Source organism: Mercurialis annua, linkage group LG7 (assembly GCF_937616625.2).
Source record: "Mercurialis annua linkage group LG7, ddMerAnnu1.2, whole genome shotgun sequence".
Taxonomy (NCBI): domain Eukaryota; kingdom Viridiplantae; phylum Streptophyta; class Magnoliopsida; order Malpighiales; family Euphorbiaceae; genus Mercurialis; species Mercurialis annua.
The window spans coordinates 47,280,735-47,303,349 of NC_065576.1; the positions used below are offsets into that span (position 1 = coordinate 47,280,735).

Consider the following 22,615-nt stretch of genomic DNA (forward strand, 5'->3'; position numbering starts at 1 on the left):
TTAGTTCAGATACATTGACACTAGAATCAGATTGCCTGATCATTTGTAATCTACTATGAGACAAGTGGCCAAGTCTAAAATGCCACAAATCAGAAATTGACTTTGGTTCCTTTATTTTGGCTACACTATTACATTTTGCCTGCTCAATTTGTTTTTCCAGCAAAATGTAAAGCCCACCTTGCTTTTTAGCTAAGCCAATCATTGTCTATGAAGTCAACTCCTGGATAAAACAAGAGTCATGATGAAGAATCAATGATATTTGTGGATTATCAGTTAACTTGCTTGCTGATATCAAGTTGAAACTAAAATCTGGAACATGAAGAACATTTTCCAGAATCAATTTATCAGATAAGTGAATAGTACCAACATTTGCAACAGGAACCAGTTGACCATTTGGTAATTTCACATGAACATTTTTGACAGCATGAAATGTTTTTAGAAGAATGGAGTCACAGACTATGTGATCTGTTGCTCCTGTATCCAGTATCCACTTATTTTTGTAAGATGTAGAAGAGAAAAGACAGTGAGAGATACCTTCTGTGGTTTCTGAATTAGGCTGGAAATTTGCAGATAATGCATTTGCATGAGCAAATGAATTCTGAGGAGTAGAACTAGAAGCTTCTTGTTGAATTAAAGCCATTAATTTTTGACACTGTTCTGCTGTGAAAGGAAAAACAGTACCTGGAGAAGTATAAGAAGCAGTTCTGTCAGTATTATTATCTGATGGATTAGGTGCAAAACCTTCAAAATCCACTTGATTGGCATATGAACCATCAGCCTTCATTCTTGATTGAAAACTTGACTGATACCCTGGAGGATACCCATGTTTTTTGTAACAAATGTCAACAGTGTGCCCAGTCATTCCACAATGAGAGCATAGCTTCTGTTTGTAACTTGGCACAGGAACAAACTTCTTGAAGTTATTGTTGTTTCCTCTGAAGTAACCTCTCCCTCTGGCATAGCAAACATTTGCTTCATAGTTTGGATCAAAAGAGTCTCCATAATCATCATTCTCTCCTTTTGTAAACATTACATTTGTATCAACCATAGTTCTCATGTTAATGCTTCCTGCAATTTGTCTCTCATTTTGAATTACCATTGAGAATGCCTTGTTGATTGGTGGAAGAGGTTCTGTCATCAAAATCTGCTGCCTCACAGTAGCATATTGATCATTCAGCCCCTTTAAGAATCTAATCACCTGGTCATTAGAGTGATTCTTTCTTATCAATGGTAAGGCATTGCAAATGCATTTAGGAATGCATATGCATACAGGAAAAGGCCTTAGGCTAATTAACTCATCCCATAGAGACTTCAAATGAGTGAAGTACTCAGTAACTGACAATGTATTCTGATGAAAAGCATATATCTCTTCTTGAATATCTCCAATTCTGTAGGCATCTCCTTGAGAAAAGCGATCCTTTAGATCAGTCCAGATTTCAAAAGCAGAATCCAAACATGATATGCTATCAGCTATAGTAGGAGTACAAGACCTGTAAAGTCATGACATAACCATAGTGTTACATCTCTCCCACGCAGAGTATATAGGCTCATTAACATCTGGTATTTGAATTGTTCCATCAACAAATTTATATTTGTTCTTCGAGATCAGTGCCATTCTCATGGATTTGTACCAGGAATGGTAATTACCACCATTCAAGAGATTAGAAGCTAGAATCAAGGAAGGATTTTCATTAGGATGTAAAAAGAAGGGGCTGGAAAGTGTTTCTTCTGGTCTGATCGCCATAGAATCAATAAGAAAAGACTGTTTGGATGCCTAGAAAATTAACTGTTTGGATACACAGAAAATCAATCTGTAATTGAAGAAAAGAGGGTGAAAATAAGCGTTGTTTCTCAGAGAAAGATAAGAAATCAACTGCAAATTGAAGAAAGAAGATGAAAAGTAATCATTGATTCACAGAGGAAGAAAGAAAATGAAATAATTCTGTTTGGATATTGAGAAAATTTGGAGAAGAAGATGAAAAATAACTGCTAAGAGCTCTGAGGCTCTGATACCATGTAGAAAAGTATAAAAAAAATGTATTGAATACAGAATATTTCAGATTACATTTCTCAGTAGCTCAAGCTACTTATTTATACTACAGCAGTTGAAAATAACTGCCTTTTACAGCTCATCATAACTAACTAACAGCTCATCATATTGATTACTTCAATCACACGCTAAGTACCACGTGATCCAACACACACCATCTTCATGTTTGATCATACAGAGATTGATGACATGGCAGTAGCAGATAACTTGCAATTCTGCAATTCTCAGCAAAGCTTATTTGTTCAAGCTGCTGCAATTCTGCTTAATGTTGAATATCCTGCAATATATGAATCATCCATTTATCGAGTGACATGTGGCAACAATAAATATATTAATCAATTAATAAATATCACAATAATTCAAATTAAAATATAAACAATTAATGTGATATTTATTAATTGGTTAATATATTTATTATTTTTCATGTGTCACACAATAAATGAATAGTTCATAATTCTATGTGGTGAATTAGGTTCATCTAATAATTTATCCAGTTAGCAACCGTCTCAATTAATTATGTGTCTGACTGTACATTTTATGGCTGTATAAATTAATTCAATATTTCCTTCGCCATTAGAAACTTCTAAATTATCTTTAAAATTTATATTTTCAATTCAATAGGTGCTTGTATTCTTGAAAAATAAATATAAAAAGTTTCTATTTGAATATCTTTTTATTCTAATTTTAACAAATGGCTATAATTGAAATTAAAAATAAAACGACAATTTTAGAAATTTAAATTATAAATAAAATGATCGAAAATCTGGTATTTTTCAACAATTAGGCCTAAATTAAAACAATGCTTGCTGCTTTCACGATGAATAAAACGATAGTATCTTATGATGAGCCTTTGGTTTCACTTTTCTAAAAGAACCATCATAAAATATTATGCATCCATGCTAAAAAATTTTTGACGTATTTTAATCGCATGTGTAGTACGCTGGTTGCAAAACAAAACTATGGACTAGACTCATATTTTTCAAGGAAAAGTATTATTGTACGATGAAAAGTTGGTCAAAAACCAATTCCCAAAAATAAACTCTAAAATATAATAAACCATGCTATACAATTGTTTAAAACATTGCTGAATTGATCATATAATATAATTAATACATATGTTTCATTATAACAAGTTGTGAGAGGAATACTTATAACTTATAGTTATTTTTAATAGGTTTTTATTTTATCATCTTTAGGGAGCATAAATTACAAGTTGAAACTTGTATAACTATGCTATTTTTAAAATATAGATACTTGCATAATATAATTAAAACATTTATGATTCTTTTTACCTATATTGAAGTATTACATTCATTAGTAAAATTTAAATATAACTTAATTAGTGTAATATATGTTAAATTAATACTTCAATTGGCAAAATACTTCTTTATTCATAATTTTGACCATTTTATCAAATAAATTCGTAAAAAATTATTTTAGACATTCTTGTCCGCTTATTGTACAAATTGGGACAAATATATTCGACCCTCATTTTAAATCTATTTACGGTTACGGGAACATAATCTTTATTTTAAACTCAAATAACTCTTTCTAAACTGAAATGAATAAAAGATCAATAATGTAAAATGATTATTTATGAAATCAAAAAAACATACACTTTGAAAGTTAAATAAATTTGTCCAAATTTGTAAAAAAGAGGACCAAAATGTCTAAAATATTTTTTAAGCATATATTTAATAAAATGACCAAAATTACGGATATAAAAATGTGTTTTACCTTTTATATTAAATCAGCCATCGCAGCCGCCTATAACTTTCTGTGTTTCTTGCTTATATAGTAGTAATACAAAAGGCAGCTACTAATTTTCCTCTCATCATCATCATCTTCTTCTTCTTCTTCTTATTTTTCTTCTTTATTCTAGTTTCTATATATATGTACGTATATATAAATTAAAATATATAGTTTTTATCTTAATTTCTTCCAAACAAATGGAAAATTACTCATCATTCTTTCAACTTTCTTCTTCATCATCAGAGACAGCATCAGCAGCTAGTTGTTCATCTATGTCACTCAACACCGGCAGTTCCGTAAACGGGTTCTTGGGTCTGATGCAAGAAATGGAAGCTCCGATAACTGAAAATAAAAGATTTGTCGGGTCTGAAAATGGCGTAGAAAAAATAGATTTCGGAAAGAATAAAGGATCGAAGAAGATTAAAAAGGAAAAATATGCTTTTCAAACGAGGAGTCAAGTTGATATTCTTGACGATGGATATAGATGGAGAAAATATGGACAAAAGGCCGTCAAGAACAATAAATTTCCCAGGTATAAATTCTTTAAGCATGCATTTTTTATATTTGTTAGACATATATACAATATTATTTCTGCTGTTTTTTAAGCTATACGTTTTTCGAGTGATAATCATTAGAACAAATAACTAGATCTTTAATCAACGGGGTTGATCTAAGTGGTAAGCGGTTTGATATCGCTTAAGCAAGATTTCGGGTTCGAGCCTTGTGAATGTAAAAATTCCGTTAACAGACTCACTCACCATACTAAATGCGCGACGCGGGTCGGATTTGGATTAATTAAACTTTGAAAATCAGATGGACAACTAAAAAAATAACTAGATCTTTAATCTATCCATGATGATCCATTTTCTCGGTAGTTTAGACTAAGAATATATATTTTGGCTCCCACATAACAACGTGCACTGACACACTGGAACTGATTCTTTAATTTAAAATAAGCAAATTACTATAAAGTCTCTCATATTTGATATAATTCACACTTTAATCCCTCCTGTTTGAAAATTAAACTATATGGCCCCTCATTTTTGCTTCCGTCGACGTTTTAGTCCCTCCATCCATTTTTAGTGTTAGTCAATAAAGTTAAAGGACTTATGGGTAAATTAATTATCAAAATTGAAGGACTAAATCATCGACAAAAACAAAAATGAGGGGTGAAATCGTTGAGAAAAACAAAAGTGGGGGACCATATAGTTTCGTTTATTTCGTTGACTACCATCCAAAATGGACGGAAGGACTAAATTGTTGATAAAAAAAAGTGAGAGGCTATATAGTTCAATTTTCAAATAAGAGAGACTAAACTGTGAATTATGTTAAATGTGAGGGGTGTTATTTTCTGATGATCACGTATTTGATGAGCTAAAAGTATACATAGAATGATTAAGAGTTTTTAATCTTGGATCTCATCATTGTATTGAGTTTCAATTTGTCCACATCATTCTTCATGGTAACCTGAAATTGATTCCAAATGAATGTTGGAAAAACCCATCTTCAATCCCTAAATTAACCACTTTTAATTATATGGTCTTTAAATTAAATTTTGTCATTATGGTCCTTCAACTTAGCAAAAATGTATTTTCAAGTATGTAAATGATAAAAACTATGATGTTTCATTATATTCGAAAATGCAAATTTTTTACCCTAAACGCTATCATTTTTATCATTCAGGAACTTCAAAATACGATTTTGCTAAGTTGAAAGATCAGGAAAAAAAAAGACTAAATTTAGTTTAACAATTAGATAATAAAAAATGTATAGTTTACACAACTAAAAATGGGTTATTCAATGAATCTTTTTAATAGCTAATCGTGATTATAAAAAAATAAAATTGGCAAAATCTAGCTTTCTACCAAGAATAATATACAGTTTGCGATATTTAGCCTATACTAAAATCTTTGTCGATCTAGTTCGTTAATTTTAATTTTTTTTTAATAAATAAATCTACCGCTATTTTTTTATGAGTTTACGAGCTTGAATGGCATGTCTCTTTAAGATCTCGGTTCGAAATAAAATTCTAGAAGTTCGAGCTCGATTTTTTTTAAGTTGATCTCAAAAGAAAATTAAGTCAAATACGAATAATTTATAAATAGTTCAATTCATTTACACTCTTGGCCGAAATGATTATTTTTAATGCAATTTTGTTATAAGTGGAGAAGGAAAGCGCGTGTGGAGAAATTGAACTCACGACTTATAGCAGGACGTTGTACAACATTTATATCATATGAAATGAATTTCTTTTTATGAATATCATACAGAGTTATAATTCATTGGTATTTTTTAATGTAATTATTCATTGACTGTACAGAAGCTACTATCGGTGTACACATGAAGGATGCAATGTGAAAAAACAAGTTCAAAGATTGAGTGGAGATGAAGGCATTGTTGTGACCACTTATGAAGGAATCCATTCCCATGCTATTCAAAAATCTACTGATAATTTTGAGCATATCCTGACCCAAATGCAAATTTATTCTTCAGTTTAACACTTCATTTTCTCATTGTACATTGTTTTATCTACTTTTACAACTTTAAAACTTTAAAACTTCAAATAAGTATATTTTCAATATTTTAGCAAAATTTGGTGTCAATTATTTCTAATCACCATTTTTTCCAAGTGATATGTAATTAACATCTATTGCAAAAAGCATAATAATGAGTCTTATCATTTTGTTAAATTTTTCAAGGTAAAATGAATTGGACAACTGTAGTGAAATTGGCAAATAAATTCTGAATACAAATCTTTAACAGTTTAGTTCGATAACTTGCTTTTTAATCCTTTCCAATAGAAAAGGATTTGATTACTAAAAACAGGATACAATTAACTTAAATTATTTTCATAATAATTTATTTTAGTTTGGGTAATGTCGTCTACTTTCGAGGATTTTTTTTCATTCGGTGGATTGTAATCATTCCGAACAAAAGATTTTCAAAACTTTGGACTACTATTTGTATTATCTTTATTTGAGAAATTTAGAAGTGTCGAGATAAAAGATTTTTTCAACATAAGAATTCCTCTCCGGCAGATACTATTTTCAATTATTTTAATAGAGTGACTTTCTAAGTAAAAAACCTTCCTTTTTTTTTATTCGGATTTAAATTTGCATAAAAGGCCGAATAGATTTTTTTTTTGGCGTAGATTGTTTTCTTGGATCTTTTTGTATGGTTCGGTAGCCTCCGTTGTCAAGTTCTTGTGTGCCATTTTTTATGTGAAAGTTCTTGAGTATGGAGTTTTACCACTTTTTATGGCTTTTTATATAATTTGTTCATAAAAAAGAAGTAATGAATCAGATTATTATATAAGGATGCGTAAAAATTAAACCGAACCGATTTGAAAAATTAAGCCAAACTAAAATTGTAAATATCATTGGTCATTGAGAAAATATATTTTGGTTCGGTCAGTGTTCTTATAAATATCTTATAAATATTTGGATTTTGTTTTTTGGAAATTTTAAAATTAAAATAACCAAAACAACGAGTAATTAATAAAATATTTGATTTTAATTTTGTAATATAAATATGCATGTATATTTTATTGATAATTATTTAAAAGTAATATAGATTATGTTTCTATATTTATAGAGTATATTATATAATAAAAAATTCTATATGTATGAATATTTTGTTTTTAGTAAATTTATTATCTATTTTTTAATATAATAGCCTTCATATTATGTCTATATTAATTATAATTACTAATTGTTAATTATTATTTTTATGGAATACGAATGAATTATTATCTTTCAACAACTTTAATTAGGCAATATTTACAGTTTTTTTTATCTTTGGTCGGTTCTCTTTAATGTAGCCTCTAGTGTGCCACGTACCTTTAGCATACCGCTTTTTGTGCGAAAAATTAGAGTTTTTGGTTGTATCACTTCTAGTGACTTTTAATATACATCTTTTCTTAAAAAAAATTAAAAATTATATCCAATAAAAGATATGGCAGTATATATATACGGAGGGAGAAAGAGGGAAAAGTGTTAAATTATAATATAAAATATACATATTATTATTATTATTATTGAAATAAACTATATTAAATTAATTAGAAATATCCAAAAACAAAACAAAGATAAAAAGTATGTTACAACTAAACTGTAAACTGAAACATCAGATATAGAAATGGATGCTCTAGTAAGAGTATGTGCAACCATATTTGCTGATATCCTGATATAACACAACGTACTATCTATGTAGTCCTTAAAAAGATTTTTGCACTCGTCGATAATGATACCAACATAAGAAAGATACTCTTACGATGAATGGAAAGTCTGAACCATAAGCAATGCATCGTTTCAACCCGAACATTGTGCATAACCAATTCCTTAACACATGATAAATATTCTTTGAAGCTGATGGTTTCCGCCACTAGAGAGTTTAGCAATCCTAACATAGAACGAGCCTTTGCCCCAAGGCATCTGCCATCATGATCTCGCACCACACATACTATACAAATACGATGATTATCTTGAAATAAAGCAGCATCCAAGTTGCAGGTTACATGATCAACTTGTGGTAATTGCCATAAGATTGATGTATGGACATTTGCCTAATCTCCAGCTGATACACCGAGTTGAGCGGATTTCCAACTCTAAAGGAATCTCAGTGCACTATGTGCTAAATTAGTGGCCAAGCTACCACTGCCTAACCAGACTATATTATTTCGATTCTTCCATATTCCGTAAAGAACCACAATATGATGCTCATGTTGAGCAACTAACAGTGTTATGAACAACTGCGTCCACTAGTCAAGAGTTGTCAGGTGATCTGCATCTAACTGGAAACCAATTTGATTCAAACACGAAATAACAAATGGATATTGAAAACAAAATATGGACAAGTGATTCCCTCTTTGAGGCACAATCATGATATATGACCTCAATGTCAACGTGACGAGATCTCAAAACATCTCTAGTTGGTGAACAACTAGATATAACTCGTTAAAGGAAATGTTCTTTATTATTCTGTAAAATATGATCATCAATTGCAAATTGACTTGTGTGGATTACACTCAAATTACATAGTGATTTCTTTTTTTGAAATTCGTAATAGTAATAAAAGAAAAATAAATAAATAAATAATGACAATTGTCAAACTAATTAAAAATAAATACTTTAAGTTATTCAAAAAAGAAAAATAATCATTTGGCAAAAAATAACAATCAAATCAAATAAGTTTAAATTTAAATTACGATATTCATAAATCGATTAATAAATAGACTAACTAAACGGTTAGTTTTATGAATTATTAGAAAATCTAGTTAACCAGGAAGTTATAATTCAAATGGTATAAGCGCTAACAGCAAACTGTTAGGTCGTGGTTCGTTTCCTCTCATAAACGCTCACCCCTCTCCAATTATCAAAAAAAAAAAACTAGTTAACCACCATTTCATATAGTGACATAGACATAAAATACTATTAAAGGAAAAAAAATATAAGAGCGGAGCTCCGAATTATTAAGGGGAAAAAATTCAAATTTTAAATGCTTATGTTATAGTAGTTTATTAAAGATCTACTAATGAAATGAATTTAAATATTTACAAGTTGTTGTTATTTTATTTAAATTTTTAATTTTTATATAACTTGATTTTAAATTTTGTTATGATTTTAACCATTTTTTCAATCAATTTAATCATCTAATTTTTAGCTGAATTTATAATTTAACTAATTAATTAGTAAAATCCATTTTCCAGAATTTTTGTTAACTTTTATAATTACAAAATAAAAAGTAACATTAAAATATAATTATAAATTCTATAACTTGTTTGATGATAGAAAAAAACAAACAAATTTAAAGCAAAATATGATAAAAAGGTCAAATAAAACTAATAGGTATTTTGTATAAAGGCGGATAATTAATAAAATAAAATTAATTGAGAAAATAGTTAAAATCACAATAATATATTAAAATTGAATTATTATTATTATAAAATTAAAAAACTTGCATAAAATTATAACAACATACAAAAGTTTAAATTTAATTTACTATTATCAAAATATGAGAGTATCAAATTTTATCTAGTCCAAGTATTTATACAACTCTCACAAAATAATTAAAATTATAAATTTTGAACTTATATTGAAAAATAAAATGAACGAAGGATCATTTTGCCCCCTGAAGTTGGCACAAAGTATCAAAAACGTCCAAATTAGCGAAACAGGATCACTTTTACCCTGAACTTGTCAATTTTGGTACAAAACCCCCCCTCCCCAATCTCAGCTTTGCGCGTGTAACTCAAACAATGGTTTTGACAAAACCACCAATCAAAAAGCTGATTTTTCCTAATTAATTGAGGGGGTAATCTGATCCATGTTTCCTAATTAAAATTCCCAAATTAAAAGAAAACCTAATTTCCCTAATTTCCCCAATCTTCAAATTGAATTCGTCAAACTCAGGAACCCTAATTTCCCTTCTTCTTCAAGATGTCGAGTGGATCGAATTCCCAGGGTTCTTCAGCTAGATCTGGGAGACAATATCGCCCTCGACAGAGGCGTGCTAGCAGACCTGATTACAACTATCAGGGAAGAGCTCGTTACTGTAGATGTGGGTTTTCTGTTAAAGCTCCGGTTTGGGTTTCATGGACAAGAGAAAATCCTGGAAGAAGATTTTATGGCTGTAAAAAGGGTGCGTTTGGATGTGGTTTATTTGAGTGGTTTGATGAAGAACCGTTTACCAGTCGATCCAAGGATGTAATTAACGAATTGTTAGATGAGCTTGATGAAATGGGGATGGGTGAAGGGAATTTCAGCTACATTGAAGATCGGGAAGGTCAGAGGTATGCTGCTGAGTCGGTTAAATTGGTTAGAGAAGAAGGGATGAAATACAAGAAAAGATTCTGGTGTGTTGCTGCTGGATTTGGTTTAGTGATCTGTGTGTTGATGCTTGTAATTTTTTTTGTAATTGCAGCTGTTATATGAATATGAATGAAATTTCTTTTGCTTCTGGTCTGAATTTTCCTTTGTTCTGAAAATATGAGAGTCTGTGTGTGTATGAACTTGAACATGAACATGAACATGAACATGAATTTGGAAGGATCAAAAACCCCCCTGAACTTTGGTAATTAGGATCAAAACCCCCCCTGAACTTACTTAATTAGGATCAAATACACCCTTCATAAAATTTTGTGATTTTGAACCATAAAAACAGAAGATAATAACTTAAAATAACCTATTTGTAATGGATCTAAACACCACATTGTCACAAACACTTGATTTTAACAAACAGTTGAATTTGACAAAATGGCACAAAACACTTGTATTTAACAAAATAACCAACTGAGGTTACAAAATATGTCCTTCATTCACACCATATTGTCATATAATGGCAGAATCTGCATACAAACTTTACAAAAAACACATAAAAACAGTTCTGAGACACTAAATTATAATATAAAATAAAGAATAATAGTTCATGGCTTCCAATTTGGTTTAGGAGCTGGCTGCTTGAAAGGGGTATTCACTCTCTTCTTTGGTTTTTGCTTCTGTGCTTGTTGTTGAGGTCCCATGTTGGGCATCCTTTGCATTGGAGGCACTTGTGAGCTGCTTTGTACCCCTGAGTGGCCATCTTGTGACAGTTGAGATCCCATGGAAGTAGACTGCTGCAAATTGGAGAAAGGATTTGGTGCATTGACTGAGTTTGAATCAGTTTGGGAAAGTGACTGGCCAGATACTGTCCTTGAAAAAGCCTGGGGACCCACACTGCAAAATGTAGGAGGAGTAGGCCTTGAGAAGGCTGGGGTAGGGGCTGACTCAGCAGCTTGCCTTTTCTGCTGCATCTGTCCAATCCTCTTTTGAACCTCAGCTTCCAACTGGTTAGTTGAGACACTTTCATTTCCATTCCACTGAGGTCCAGTTGCTCTAAATCTCCCATAGAATGGTCTCCCCTCATTCTGGACTGTGGTTGGTTTATGGTGTATTTTCCTTTGTGCCTCACTTGGTACTGGATTCTGTGAGTTTGCCATCCTCTTCCCAAGCTCACCAGGCTGCATGCAAAGAACACCATATTTTTAAAAATGGAGCAACATAATGAAATACAACAACTATTTGCAGTTTTTAAAAACCTTACATTAAATGAGACTTGTCCAGTACTTGTATCGCGACATAGTCCTGCTCCGACAGAATTAGTCGGGTGTTTTTTTGCTTTTCCTTTCTTATTTGCCAAAGGTGGTGCTTGCTGCTCAGGGTTTGGTGTAGGAGTTCCAATCTTAATGCCAGCAGCAGACTGCACTTGATCCTGATAAAAAACAAAGAAGGATCAAAAACACCCCTAAACTTACTTAATTAGGATCAAACCCCCCCCTGAAGTAGTCATTTAAGTATCAAAAAACCCCTTGAATGCAGTTTTATAAGAAAAACAATTAGCAATAACATAAGAAGTAGAACTAACCATGTTAACTGAATCTTGTTCATCTTCATCCTCATCTTCAACAGGGACTTTACCCTTTCCCTTATCCATTGCAGGAACTGGAATGCCATTTTTCTTCTTACTACACCCTCTAGCATTGTGCCCTTTGCTATGGCAGTAGCTGCAAGACATAGCATACCCTGCCTTTGACATTTTGCCTGAGGGTTTGGGTTCCTCTCTGTCCTTTCTTCTAGCTCTTTTGGGTCTGCCAGCTGACTTGTATGCCACAGGTGGAATGAGAGGCTCTTTTCCAGTTCTGGCCCACATTGCCTTACCTTTCACTGGCTGCATCACATATGCATAACTAGCCAAGTATTTTTCCTTTGAGTACCAGGGGTCTATCCCAACCAACAAATCACCATATGGATCACTATGGTATAAGGCACATATGGCATGTGGGCATGGGATTCCAGTCAAATCCCATGCCCTACAAGTACAACTCCTAGTTCTCATGTGGACAGTATGCCTATTCTCATTTTCTGACACTTCATAAGCATCATCCCCATTAAACTCTACATGACAGCCACATGCCCTATTCATGTTCTTTTCTAGCAGCATCACACTACTAGGACTGACTCCAGTGAACCATTTCACACACTCCATTCTTTTCCTGTGAATCCTAGCCATTGCATCTTTTCTAATCCACTCCAAAAGAGACAATACATGCATTTTCCTAGCATCTAACAAATCCCCATTGAATGACTCACACATATTGTTATCCACAGCATCACACTTAGAATGGAATGCAAAATATGCTTTGCACCATGTGTGTGGTGGATATGTAAGGAGGTGTTCTACAGAGCCATTACCTAAAGCATCCATTTTCTCTAGCTGGTCATGGAAGTATTCTTCAAAGCTGCTCCTGGCACACATCCAAAACTGTTTTCTGAAGTCACCTCCTCTCCATCTTTTCTGCCACCTCATGAATATGTGTTGTGCACACCATCTGTGTTCTGCCTCAGGTAAAGTATCCTTGATAGATGGAAGCAGGCCCTGAAACAAAGGAAAATAAAATGCAAATAAGGATCAAATGCCCCCTCAAACTTTGCAAATAAGGATCAAAACACCCCCCATACTTTGCAAAAAAGGATCAAAACCCCCCCTAAACTTTACCAATACATATCAAAAGACCCCTTAAGTACAAGACAGTAATAAATTTTATAACAACAGGACACTAACCTTTTGCATATCAGTTATCAGTGTTAGATTGCTTCCATCTCCAAGATCAAGATCACTGACCAGGTGTTTCAAAAACCACACCCAAGTAGCTTTGCTTTCTGATTTCACCACTGCCCAAGCAATAGGGAATCTTTGATTGTTGCCATCCCTTCCAACTGCAGTAAGCAACTCCCCTTTGCAAACAGTCTTCAAAAAACAGCCATCAAGTCCAATCACAGGCCTGCATCCAGCCTTCCACCCTTTCTTCAAAGCATCAAAGCAAATATAGATAGCTCCAAACTGGTTTGTGTTACCATCAGTCAAGATGTCAACTGTTGTTCCAGGGTTGGTTGCCAGTAGTTCTTCTCTGTAATCCCACAGCAAACCATACTCCTCTAGATAATCACCTTCTAACTCTTCTAGCAGAATTCTCTTCACCCTCTTGCATTTGATGTCAGTCACATCAATCTTCAACTCCCTCATTGCCCTTGCTTTTAACTCCTTGGACTTCAAGTGGCTGAAACTTGTAATCCTGTCTCTGAAATAGTCCACTAAGAAATGTTGAGTTACTTGTCTAATCTTGAACTCTCTGAAGCATTTGTGCTGAGGAACATAAGTTTTCACCACAAAGTCTCCAGTGGCACCAATCTTACTAGCCAGAATGTGCCATTCACACCCCTCCTTCTTGCAGTGGCCCCTAACCCTGGTTGGTTCATTCTTCACCATCTTAACCTCCACACCCCTATTGACAGCATACTTCCTAATAGCTTCCCTAAACTCAGGTGCATTTTTGAACACCATGCCCACAACAAATGCAGGGTTAGGGTTGCTAGGATCATACACCACTGGCTCTGAACTCTGGCTATCAACTTTTTCCTGCACATCCTCACCCACAGGGACTGGTTCACCTCCCATATCACCCAGCACTGCAGCTCTTTGGGCTCTTTCCATCCTTTCTTTTTTTGCTTTGTAGTTTTCCCTAAGCTTGTTTCTTGCTTGGATCAGTTCTTCATCCCCCACATCTGAGAAATAATCCATCTCATTTGTATAGTCAAAATCCTCCTCACCACTGCTCAGATGTTCCTCATCATCCACATTATGAGTGATTTCTCTTCTTTCACATAGATGTGCCCACTTTGAAACCTTCCTCTTCCCCTTGTCAGTAATTGCAGTCTTGCTCCTAGCTGCAGTCTTCTGCTTTTTCTTCCTCTTATTATTTTTTGGGGCTTCTGCAGGTTTCTGCATACCCTCATTTAAAGCTCCACTGCCTGTTGCAGCTCTCTGAGATCCTTCTTCACTCACCACCTCATTTGTAAAGTTCTCAAGCCACTCCATATCAAACATGTGGGCAGCTTCCCCAGCCATGTTATCTTCCCAATCAGCCTAATCTTCTACTAAACCTTCAACTTGCTCCTCAGGTACTGGGTCATTTAACCCCCCCTCAGCTGCAGGATCATTTAACCCCTCCTCCTCAAATTGATCATCTACTGGATCATTTAACCCCCCCCCCAGCTGCAGGTTCATTTAACCCCTCCTCCTCAAATTGATCATCTACTGGATCATTTAACCCCCCCTCAGCTGCAGGTTCATTTAACCCCTCCTCCTCAAATTGATCATTAAACCCCTCATTTTCCCCCTCTACAACAGGATCATTTAACCCCTCCTTAACTGGATCATTTCCCCCCTCCTTAACTGGATCATTTCCCCCCTCCAAAACAGGATCAGTTCCACCCTCCAAAACAGGATCAGTTGCCCCCTCTATATCCAATCCCTCATCCCCTCTATCTGAACTGCCCTCATCCTTTCTCCATTCTAACAGCAACACCTTAGATTCAGTCTCACATAGAAACTTTGGTTGATCTATACTATGATCTAAAAACACAGCCAATGTTGCAGACCCCATATCCTCACCCTGTCCTATCAAAGTCTTCACACATCTATCAAAATTTTCATCCAAAAGTGCTCTAACATCCTCATGCATTACACCTCCAGTTGGTAGCCAAAACATTTTAGGGATATGCCCATACCCTAAACTCCTAACTATGCCACACAACACACCATAAGTTATATCTTGAGCATCTTTAAAAGTCTGCCTATAATACTTTCCCCCACTATATCTTAATTCAGGATCACATATAAATATCCCTCCATGCTTAATTTTCAGACAAACCTCTATATTGCAATCAAACATTTCCATCATTCTGCCATCAAAGAAATCATACCAAAATATTAAACCAAACAAAACTAACATACACACAGACAGCAACAACCCAACATTCAACCTTTTCTTAAAGTGGAAAACACACAGCATTTCAAAACCAGACAGAAAATCAAAAAAAATTAACCTAAACATACAACAACATACAAACAGCAAACATGCCAAAATCCAATAATCACATATCAGATAACATAGTAAACACCAAAAACAGACAACTGATCAAACAACCCCATTACAACAAAAAATCATGGAAAAACAAACCACCCATTAATAACAATGCAAGAGGGTATTCAAGTTCAGAAACTACATACCTACGAAATTCAGCCGACACCATTTTTGCCGGTTCCACCAGAATGACGTGTGCTCAAAAAAATCCAATGCCTCCACGCTACTGACGATATCAAGACAGGATCAAGAAAATTACACTTCAAAATGGTCGAAGTCAGAAGAGTAAGGCTTTAATTTGAAGAAATTGAAAACCCTAAATTTTTCTCACAACAGTTGAACGTTGGAGAAGACGAAGACGAAGGAAAATCAGAAGAAAAGAAAGAAAAGAAAATAACGGGAAAATAATTAATTGTGTCTTAATTTTGGCGGTTAGATTAATTAGATTTAATCTTGCATGTTTTCAGCCACGTGGCATCACCAGGGGCCCCAGAAATAATTCACTCTCTTTTATCAGCGAGTGAATCACAAACGAGCGAGGAGGGGGTGTTTTGAACCGGTTTGGACAAGTTCAGGGTAAAAGTGATCCTGTTTCGCTAATTTGGACGTTTTTGATACTTTGTGCCAACTTCAGGGGGCAAAATGATCCTTCGTTCAAAATAAAATAAAAATGAGAAGGTCCAATAACTAACAAAATGAGGTTATTGCATTTGCAGTCAGCAGCAGCTCCAGCATAACGATCCTTCTCTGCTTCCAAAACACAAATACTCCGATTTTATATCACATAATTATCGATTTTATTTTCTTGTTTTACTTCAATTAATGATGTTTTTTAATCCAACAATCTCAGTTTTTATTATCATTAATTATTTTAAAAGTATTTAACAGTTTTTGCTCGCTCACTCACTAGCTATGGCTCTCCCTCTCGGCAAGTTAACCATCCTCGTCGGCGCAGGTCCGTACAGTTTTGATTATGTTTTAATTGTATTTTGATTTGGAGTGAAGCAGAACTTAGGGTTTTGTTTTTTATAAACCCTAGGATGTTAGTTTGATTGATTGCAGTTTATATTCCTGATTAGGTTAATGAACTTATCTTTGTATTTTGATTTAGTAATGTGTTTAGATTTTCAGTTTGTGATCTTAGTTTTTTATATTTTGCTATGTTGTTTTGTGTTTTGGTATTTTAGGTATAGTTGGATCAGTTCTTGCTAAAGAGGGGCATTTGCCGAGTTTTTTTCCGGATTTTGTTTCCGGTGCATTCAAGGTAGATATTTAAATAATTCATTTCCACTTGTGTGAGTTTGTGGTCGTGGGTTCAAATCCCGCCTCTGCAACTAACTTCTAACAATTGAGACTCTAGCAGTCGGAACCCTATATATGTAAAAAGAAGAAGTTATGTTTTGGGTAATAAAGAGAGCATGACTCTGTTATATGCTAAATGCTACCTTTTTTTGTTTTGTTGCAGTTTGCTCTTAAGCAAGTTAAAAGAGATGATTCTGTCTCATCAAATGGCAAGCCAATTAATAAATCTTTAATGGATCAGGTGCGCTTGTCAACCTTTTTGTATATTTGGTTTTCACTTTTAATCTAAATTCAGAGCTCAGATGAAACACGGTTACGATATTAGCATCTGATGTAATGTTCAGTCTATGGCAGTGTTTTTTAATATTTTCATTAGCTTAAAAGTTAAATGTTCATTCGTAGTCTAGAATTGAGACCTACGGTACCAATCAGATTGTACTTAGTTGGTGGCAGGTTGGGTTCATGCCCCTTGTGTTACAGAGAGTGATAGTAGAAGAAGAAGAAGGAAGAAAAAGATATAAGTCTAAGCTTTTGTTAGCCTAGTCCCTCTCTTATCACGCTGTTTCTTACTTTCAATCCCCAAAGTTAGGGGAAAGCTTTAGGCAGGAGGAAAGAAGCAATTAATTTGCTGTGATTCTAAATCTTAAACTCTTACCATGATGAGAAAAAATCATGTTCGTGCGCATGCAGAATATAATTAACAACCCTTAGATATTATTTCTGTGATAATAAATAATTAGAAATTTTCATATAGCTGGAATAGAAGTTTGATTGTTGAGGATTAAATTTTCTTCAGTTCTATTTTGCTCATTCTTTTCTCCAATGTTTAAATTTTTTTGCTAGAATTTGTGAATTAGATTTTTTATTTTTTTAACTTTTATAGGTTAATAGTCTTCGGCAGGAGCTGCAAATGATAGCTTCTAATAGATCAGTAACAATTGTAACCGATGGCGGGACAGGTTTGGTTTTACCTCTTTATCTTATGTTTAACTTTAATGGAAGAGGGCACATTAATGGTTTAAGATAATTCTTAGATCATGTATTTCTTACAAAAGTTATTGCATGAAAACCAATGATTTTCTGTTCTGCTAATGTTCTTATAATATATTGAACTGTTTTTGACTTAGCATGTTATTCGGGATGTTCTTAAACATGTCTTTTTAATGTGCAGGTGCTACTAAATATGGTACAATTGTTCTAGTGGTTGTGGTTGGATCTGGCTATGTTTGGTGGAAGGTAGTAGTTTTGTTCTTGTTCCTGGAATAATTGACTGGATAATGTTTTCATGTTGATGAAATATTCATACAACCCAGTTCATCTTCATTATGTAACTGCAGTTGCAACTGAATTTCGCTAAGTTTAATCTTGTGTGCATTATGGCCTATTTTTGATATCTAGTTCATTACAGGATGCTTGTTTGGTGTTGCATTGTTTTGTAAATTTAGCTTCATAGGGCTATAAAAATAGCTCACTTGCCTTTTCTTAGATCTCCTTTGTGGCAAAGTGGCTTGTTTTCTATTTTGGCTACTTCGTTTATCTTTCTGGAATATGACGGAGACTAAAATATAGCACTGTGAAGATCTAAAATTTCTTATTGCTCATCAAACCCCAATTCATATAAAATTTCATGGAAAACATAATGAAATTATTGTAAGAATTGTCAACCTGTGTTCAAACATCACATTAGACTTTTTCCATAATATCAGGTTCGCACTCATATAAACACAGATGTCCAACTATCCTTATGATAGATACTGTAGGTTTCAAAGTGACAAGGCAGAAAATAATTAGATCAAAGATCATGGATTGGACTGCTATATAAGCAAATGAATTTGCTGCTTATTGGCTTGCATCCTTGTTTTTTAATGAATTTTGGTTGGGGAAAGAGTTGAAGATGTGGTATTAGATTCTGTATTTTTGCATTCAATGTTTAATATTCTTTGATGTTCGGCTGTTCGCTGATTCTAATTATGATATTTTTTCAGGGTTGGAAACTTCCTGATATGATGTTTGCGACTAGACGTAGTTTATCTGATGCTTGCACTTCCATAGCCCAACAGCTTGAAACCGTTTATGGATCAATCAGGGTAAGGATTTCTATATCATTCTTTATAATAAACAATTAAATTACTTACCCTGCTGCCACACAAAGCTGCATCTTGCATCATTTCTATCTCGTTTTAGTTCTCATCTTTACTTATTTGTCTTGTATTTGATTACTTTTCTTCCTTATTTATTTCTTTTCACTATTGGTTGCTCTTAGATTTAAAATGTAGAGCTTTCTCATCATTATTATTTTCTTAAATTATCTTTATAGAGTACTAGGAAGGAATTGTCTTCAAATATTGCACACCTGGATGCTACTTTGGACGAGGTCACTGCTCTCACTACTGATACACGAGAAACGGTAGGTCTTGTGCAACTTTTATCTGGTAAATTGGTGTACATGGTGTCAGTTGTTGAATTTGAGAAAAAATTTCCATCTAGGTATCTGAACTTTTAAAAGATTCAACTAAATACGATCATGGTGTACGAAATGTCCGCGAAACTGTTCAGACACTGGTAAGCAATCTCTAAGACTAGTTTTCCTCTATCTATTTTCGCCAGCTCTTTTCCAGATGCGAGTGTCCGACATGATTTAATTTGTTTCTTTCTCTAATGTTGTAGGGGCAAAAAATCAGTAAAATGGAAGAGAAGCAGGTAATATCTAAATTGAAATTCAATCAAGTCATGAACTAGTAGTTTATTTATCTTACTTTATGTGTTATTTACTTGGATTATCTGTTCAGGGTAACACAATGCATGGATTAAAGAAGTTGGTTGACTATACCTATATTATGGAAAATTACCTGCTTCAAGAGAATGCTCAGGCAAGCAGATTTTTGTCATGGAATGCTACGTTGTCTGTATGTATATTTAAACTTCGATTTGAAATCAGAATTTCTTTATGTAGCTTATTTAACTCTGAAAGTGTATCTTTCTGCTAAATCTATGTTAAATCTCATTGTGTTTAGTTTTTCTTTTTTACTTCTGCTCTATGAGTCCACTAATTATTTTTTCACATTCTGTAGGCTGCATCATCGAGTTCACGAATAGCATTTCCACCAAAGGTAGTACTTTCTGGCAATTATAGTTTGCTTTAACGTTCTCCATATAGAGTATTGGCACTTTTTAGTTGAGAGGTGAAATTGGTCAGGAGATGGTTGAAATTTGTAAATTTTCATTATGAGCTGAATGCATCCATGGTTTACCATGCCCAGTCCTATTTAAGATTTTTGCTCTGCCATTTAAGTAACTATATCACTAAAAGCTTAAAAAGTCGCAACCGGATTGTTTGTTGTGATCTTAGTATATTATTGTGTCCTTACTAGTGTGTGTTTGTTCCTTATCAGAATGCCTTACCTCCTCCATCAAGTGAACCAACTTCTCCCACCGTTTCCAATGGCACACTCCAGGTTTTTTAACTTTTGAACAGTTTGTCTCTTTTTATTGTGTTTTTTGTTAAAGCTATATTTACGTAGGTGGATATGAACAATTTATTTGGACATGTTTTAACTTTCAATGGATGCCAAGGGCTTGTGCCTTCTTTAGGAAGAGATATTTGGGGACTGGAGGGTACCTTCATCTGAATTTTGCTTGCAGTCTATGTAGCACGGAAATGAAAATGCTTAAATAGAAAACGACGAAACAATACTTTCTACAGGAATATGTTATAAATTCAAAGTTCTAGAGTTTCAAAAGTTTTTTGGAAAACAAAAACAAAATGAAAATGAAACTCTGAAACGTGAGACTAAAGAAGTTTCCGTGCAACATAACTTGCAGTTTAGAATTATTTGTGAACTTCTATTTCCTTTCATGTTAGAGTTTGTCTTTTATTTTGCATTTCATTATACGGCTTAAAATCTTTATGCAGAGGAGTAATGGGAGTTCAGGATCCGGTGAAGTTTTAAACAGTCCTGGGATTTCTTATAGTATCCTTCAAGAAGAAACAAACGGTGGCACTTCAAGTTGGTCCAGACCAACAATTCTTATGAGAACCCGCAGCGCAACAAATGCTGTGCTACATCGAACAAATTCCAGCCGACAGTAATCTTGATGTGATTTTTTTTTGTGGAGCACTTCAATTTTATGCGGTAAATTGGTAATTCCTTTGGGAGGTTTATCAGGGCACGTTTATGGCCTTTGTATCTTTTAAGATGTTAGGGATAAAAATTAGTTAGAGTTGATTAGAAAACAAGTGTAACCATCAAGTTGGTGACCATGGCTGGTAAACATTATGAGATGACTTAGTAAAGGTTAAGCCTTTAATAGTATTTTTGTTGTTGAACTGAACATTTAGAGGTTAAAACTTAATATGTTGATATTTGTAAAGTTAAATTTTCAGATTTATTGGAAGGGCAACTTCTATGAGATGTTTTGCTTTTTTATGTAAAGTAAAATTTTACTTTGTGAAAGATAAAAGGGCAGGTCTTTCTCAAAGAATTGGATGAACAAGAAGGCTACTCTCAGTAAATCTGCATTGGAGCTGAACTTATATAGTCCATCTTACAATAAGCCTATTTATTTATTTAGTTTCTATTTGTATTTTTCTTGTTTTTGAGTGGACTTTGAAATTTATAGATTCTAAAGAATTTTTAAAAATGTTTTTTTCTTTCTAAAAAAGGATGGGTTTTCTGAATGTAAAAAAGCTGATAAAATAATTCATTTTAAATATTTATAATGACTTTGCTAATATTAAATTCAAGAAATACTGAAAAATCATATTAACAATTTAATTTAAGTTGATGAAGTTTGTTAATGATATTATGTAAATAAATAAAATACCTCTTAAAATCCAAATTTTCAAACATGGTGAGAGACCAAAAATAGTGGGCACTCTCTCTTTCTAGAAGAGATTTTATCTCTCTAAAAAGATTTCAATTTTGAAACATTTTCTTGATTGAAACTTTGTTGGGGGTGTAGGAGTAGTGGTTTCTCGGCTTTTGGCGACGATAAATCACTATTTCTAGACCTATCTTTTGTATAGATTATGTGTTTTTTTTACAATTGTTGATGTCTTTTAGACTTATTAGATAAGTTGTTCTGGTGTCAATCTTAATATGCTAAAGATTTTTCACTGTTTGTTCGAACTTCAAATTTAAAAGTTCTTGATGAATCAAGATTATAATTGATTCATTGAAGTATATTGAAAATGGAGTACAATAATGATGGATGCTTCAAGGATGTAATTAAATTTCGTGAATTCTCATCCTTAAATTCGTCAAAAAATTGTCTATGTAGATCAATCGTTAGATTTTAATTCGAGTTTTGTTATCAGTTGATTTGCGGTGCACTTTAACGTTTTTCAATATATATTCTACCTTTTTATAAAAAGGCCAACATTAAACATTACTCATATTTTCAATTGTAATTTTTTGAGATGAAAGAAGTTAAAAAATGAAAATTAATTTGCAAAAACTGTGTAAAAAACCGGGTCTAAAAGCAAATTGGGCTGGGCCTAAAGACAAAATTGAAGCCCTCTCACTATGATCACAATAGCAAAACCAGACTCA

The 22,615-nt window shown here is 33.4% G+C and overlaps 3 protein-coding genes across 4 annotated transcripts; 2 read left to right on the plus strand and 1 right to left on the minus strand.

Annotated features, from left to right (window-relative positions):
• Nucleotides 1-205: 205 nt before the first annotated feature.
• On the minus strand, nucleotides 206-1,744 carry LOC130014862 (uncharacterized). The gene is made up of 2 exons (XM_056103824.1): nucleotides 1,632-1,744; nucleotides 206-1,490 (listed from the first exon to the last, which is right to left on the minus strand). The coding sequence occupies exons 1-2, from the start codon at nucleotides 1,742-1,744 to the stop codon at nucleotides 206-208; spliced, it is 1,398 nt and encodes a 465-aa protein (XP_055959799.1).
• A 2,081-nt stretch (nucleotides 1,745-3,825) lies between these two features.
• Nucleotides 3,826-6,492, plus strand: LOC126655251 (probable WRKY transcription factor 75). Its single transcript, XM_050349353.2, has 2 exons — nucleotides 3,826-4,334; nucleotides 6,123-6,492. Exons 1-2 carry the CDS (start codon nucleotides 4,000-4,002, stop codon nucleotides 6,298-6,300), a joined length of 513 nt encoding a protein of 170 aa, XP_050205310.1. The 5' UTR covers nucleotides 3,826-3,999; the 3' UTR covers nucleotides 6,301-6,492.
• Nucleotides 6,493-16,431: 9,939 nt separating this feature from the next.
• Nucleotides 16,432-21,475, plus strand: LOC126655247 (uncharacterized). 2 transcript variants are annotated; one of them, XM_050349345.2, is made up of 13 exons: nucleotides 16,432-16,716; nucleotides 16,949-17,025; nucleotides 17,227-17,304; nucleotides 17,947-18,022; nucleotides 18,235-18,299; nucleotides 19,049-19,150; nucleotides 19,381-19,470; nucleotides 19,551-19,625; nucleotides 19,731-19,763; nucleotides 19,853-19,969; nucleotides 20,135-20,173; nucleotides 20,456-20,518; nucleotides 20,977-21,475. In XM_050349345.2, exons 1-13 carry the CDS (start codon nucleotides 16,674-16,676, stop codon nucleotides 21,151-21,153), a joined length of 1,035 nt encoding a protein of 344 aa, XP_050205302.1. In that variant the 5' UTR covers nucleotides 16,432-16,673; the 3' UTR covers nucleotides 21,154-21,475. The 2 variants fall into 2 exon arrangements, with proteins under 2 accessions (XP_050205302.1, XP_050205303.1); XM_050349346.2 differs by having other exon boundaries at nucleotides 19,853-19,933.
• The last annotated feature ends 1,140 nt before the right edge of the window (nucleotides 21,476-22,615 follow it).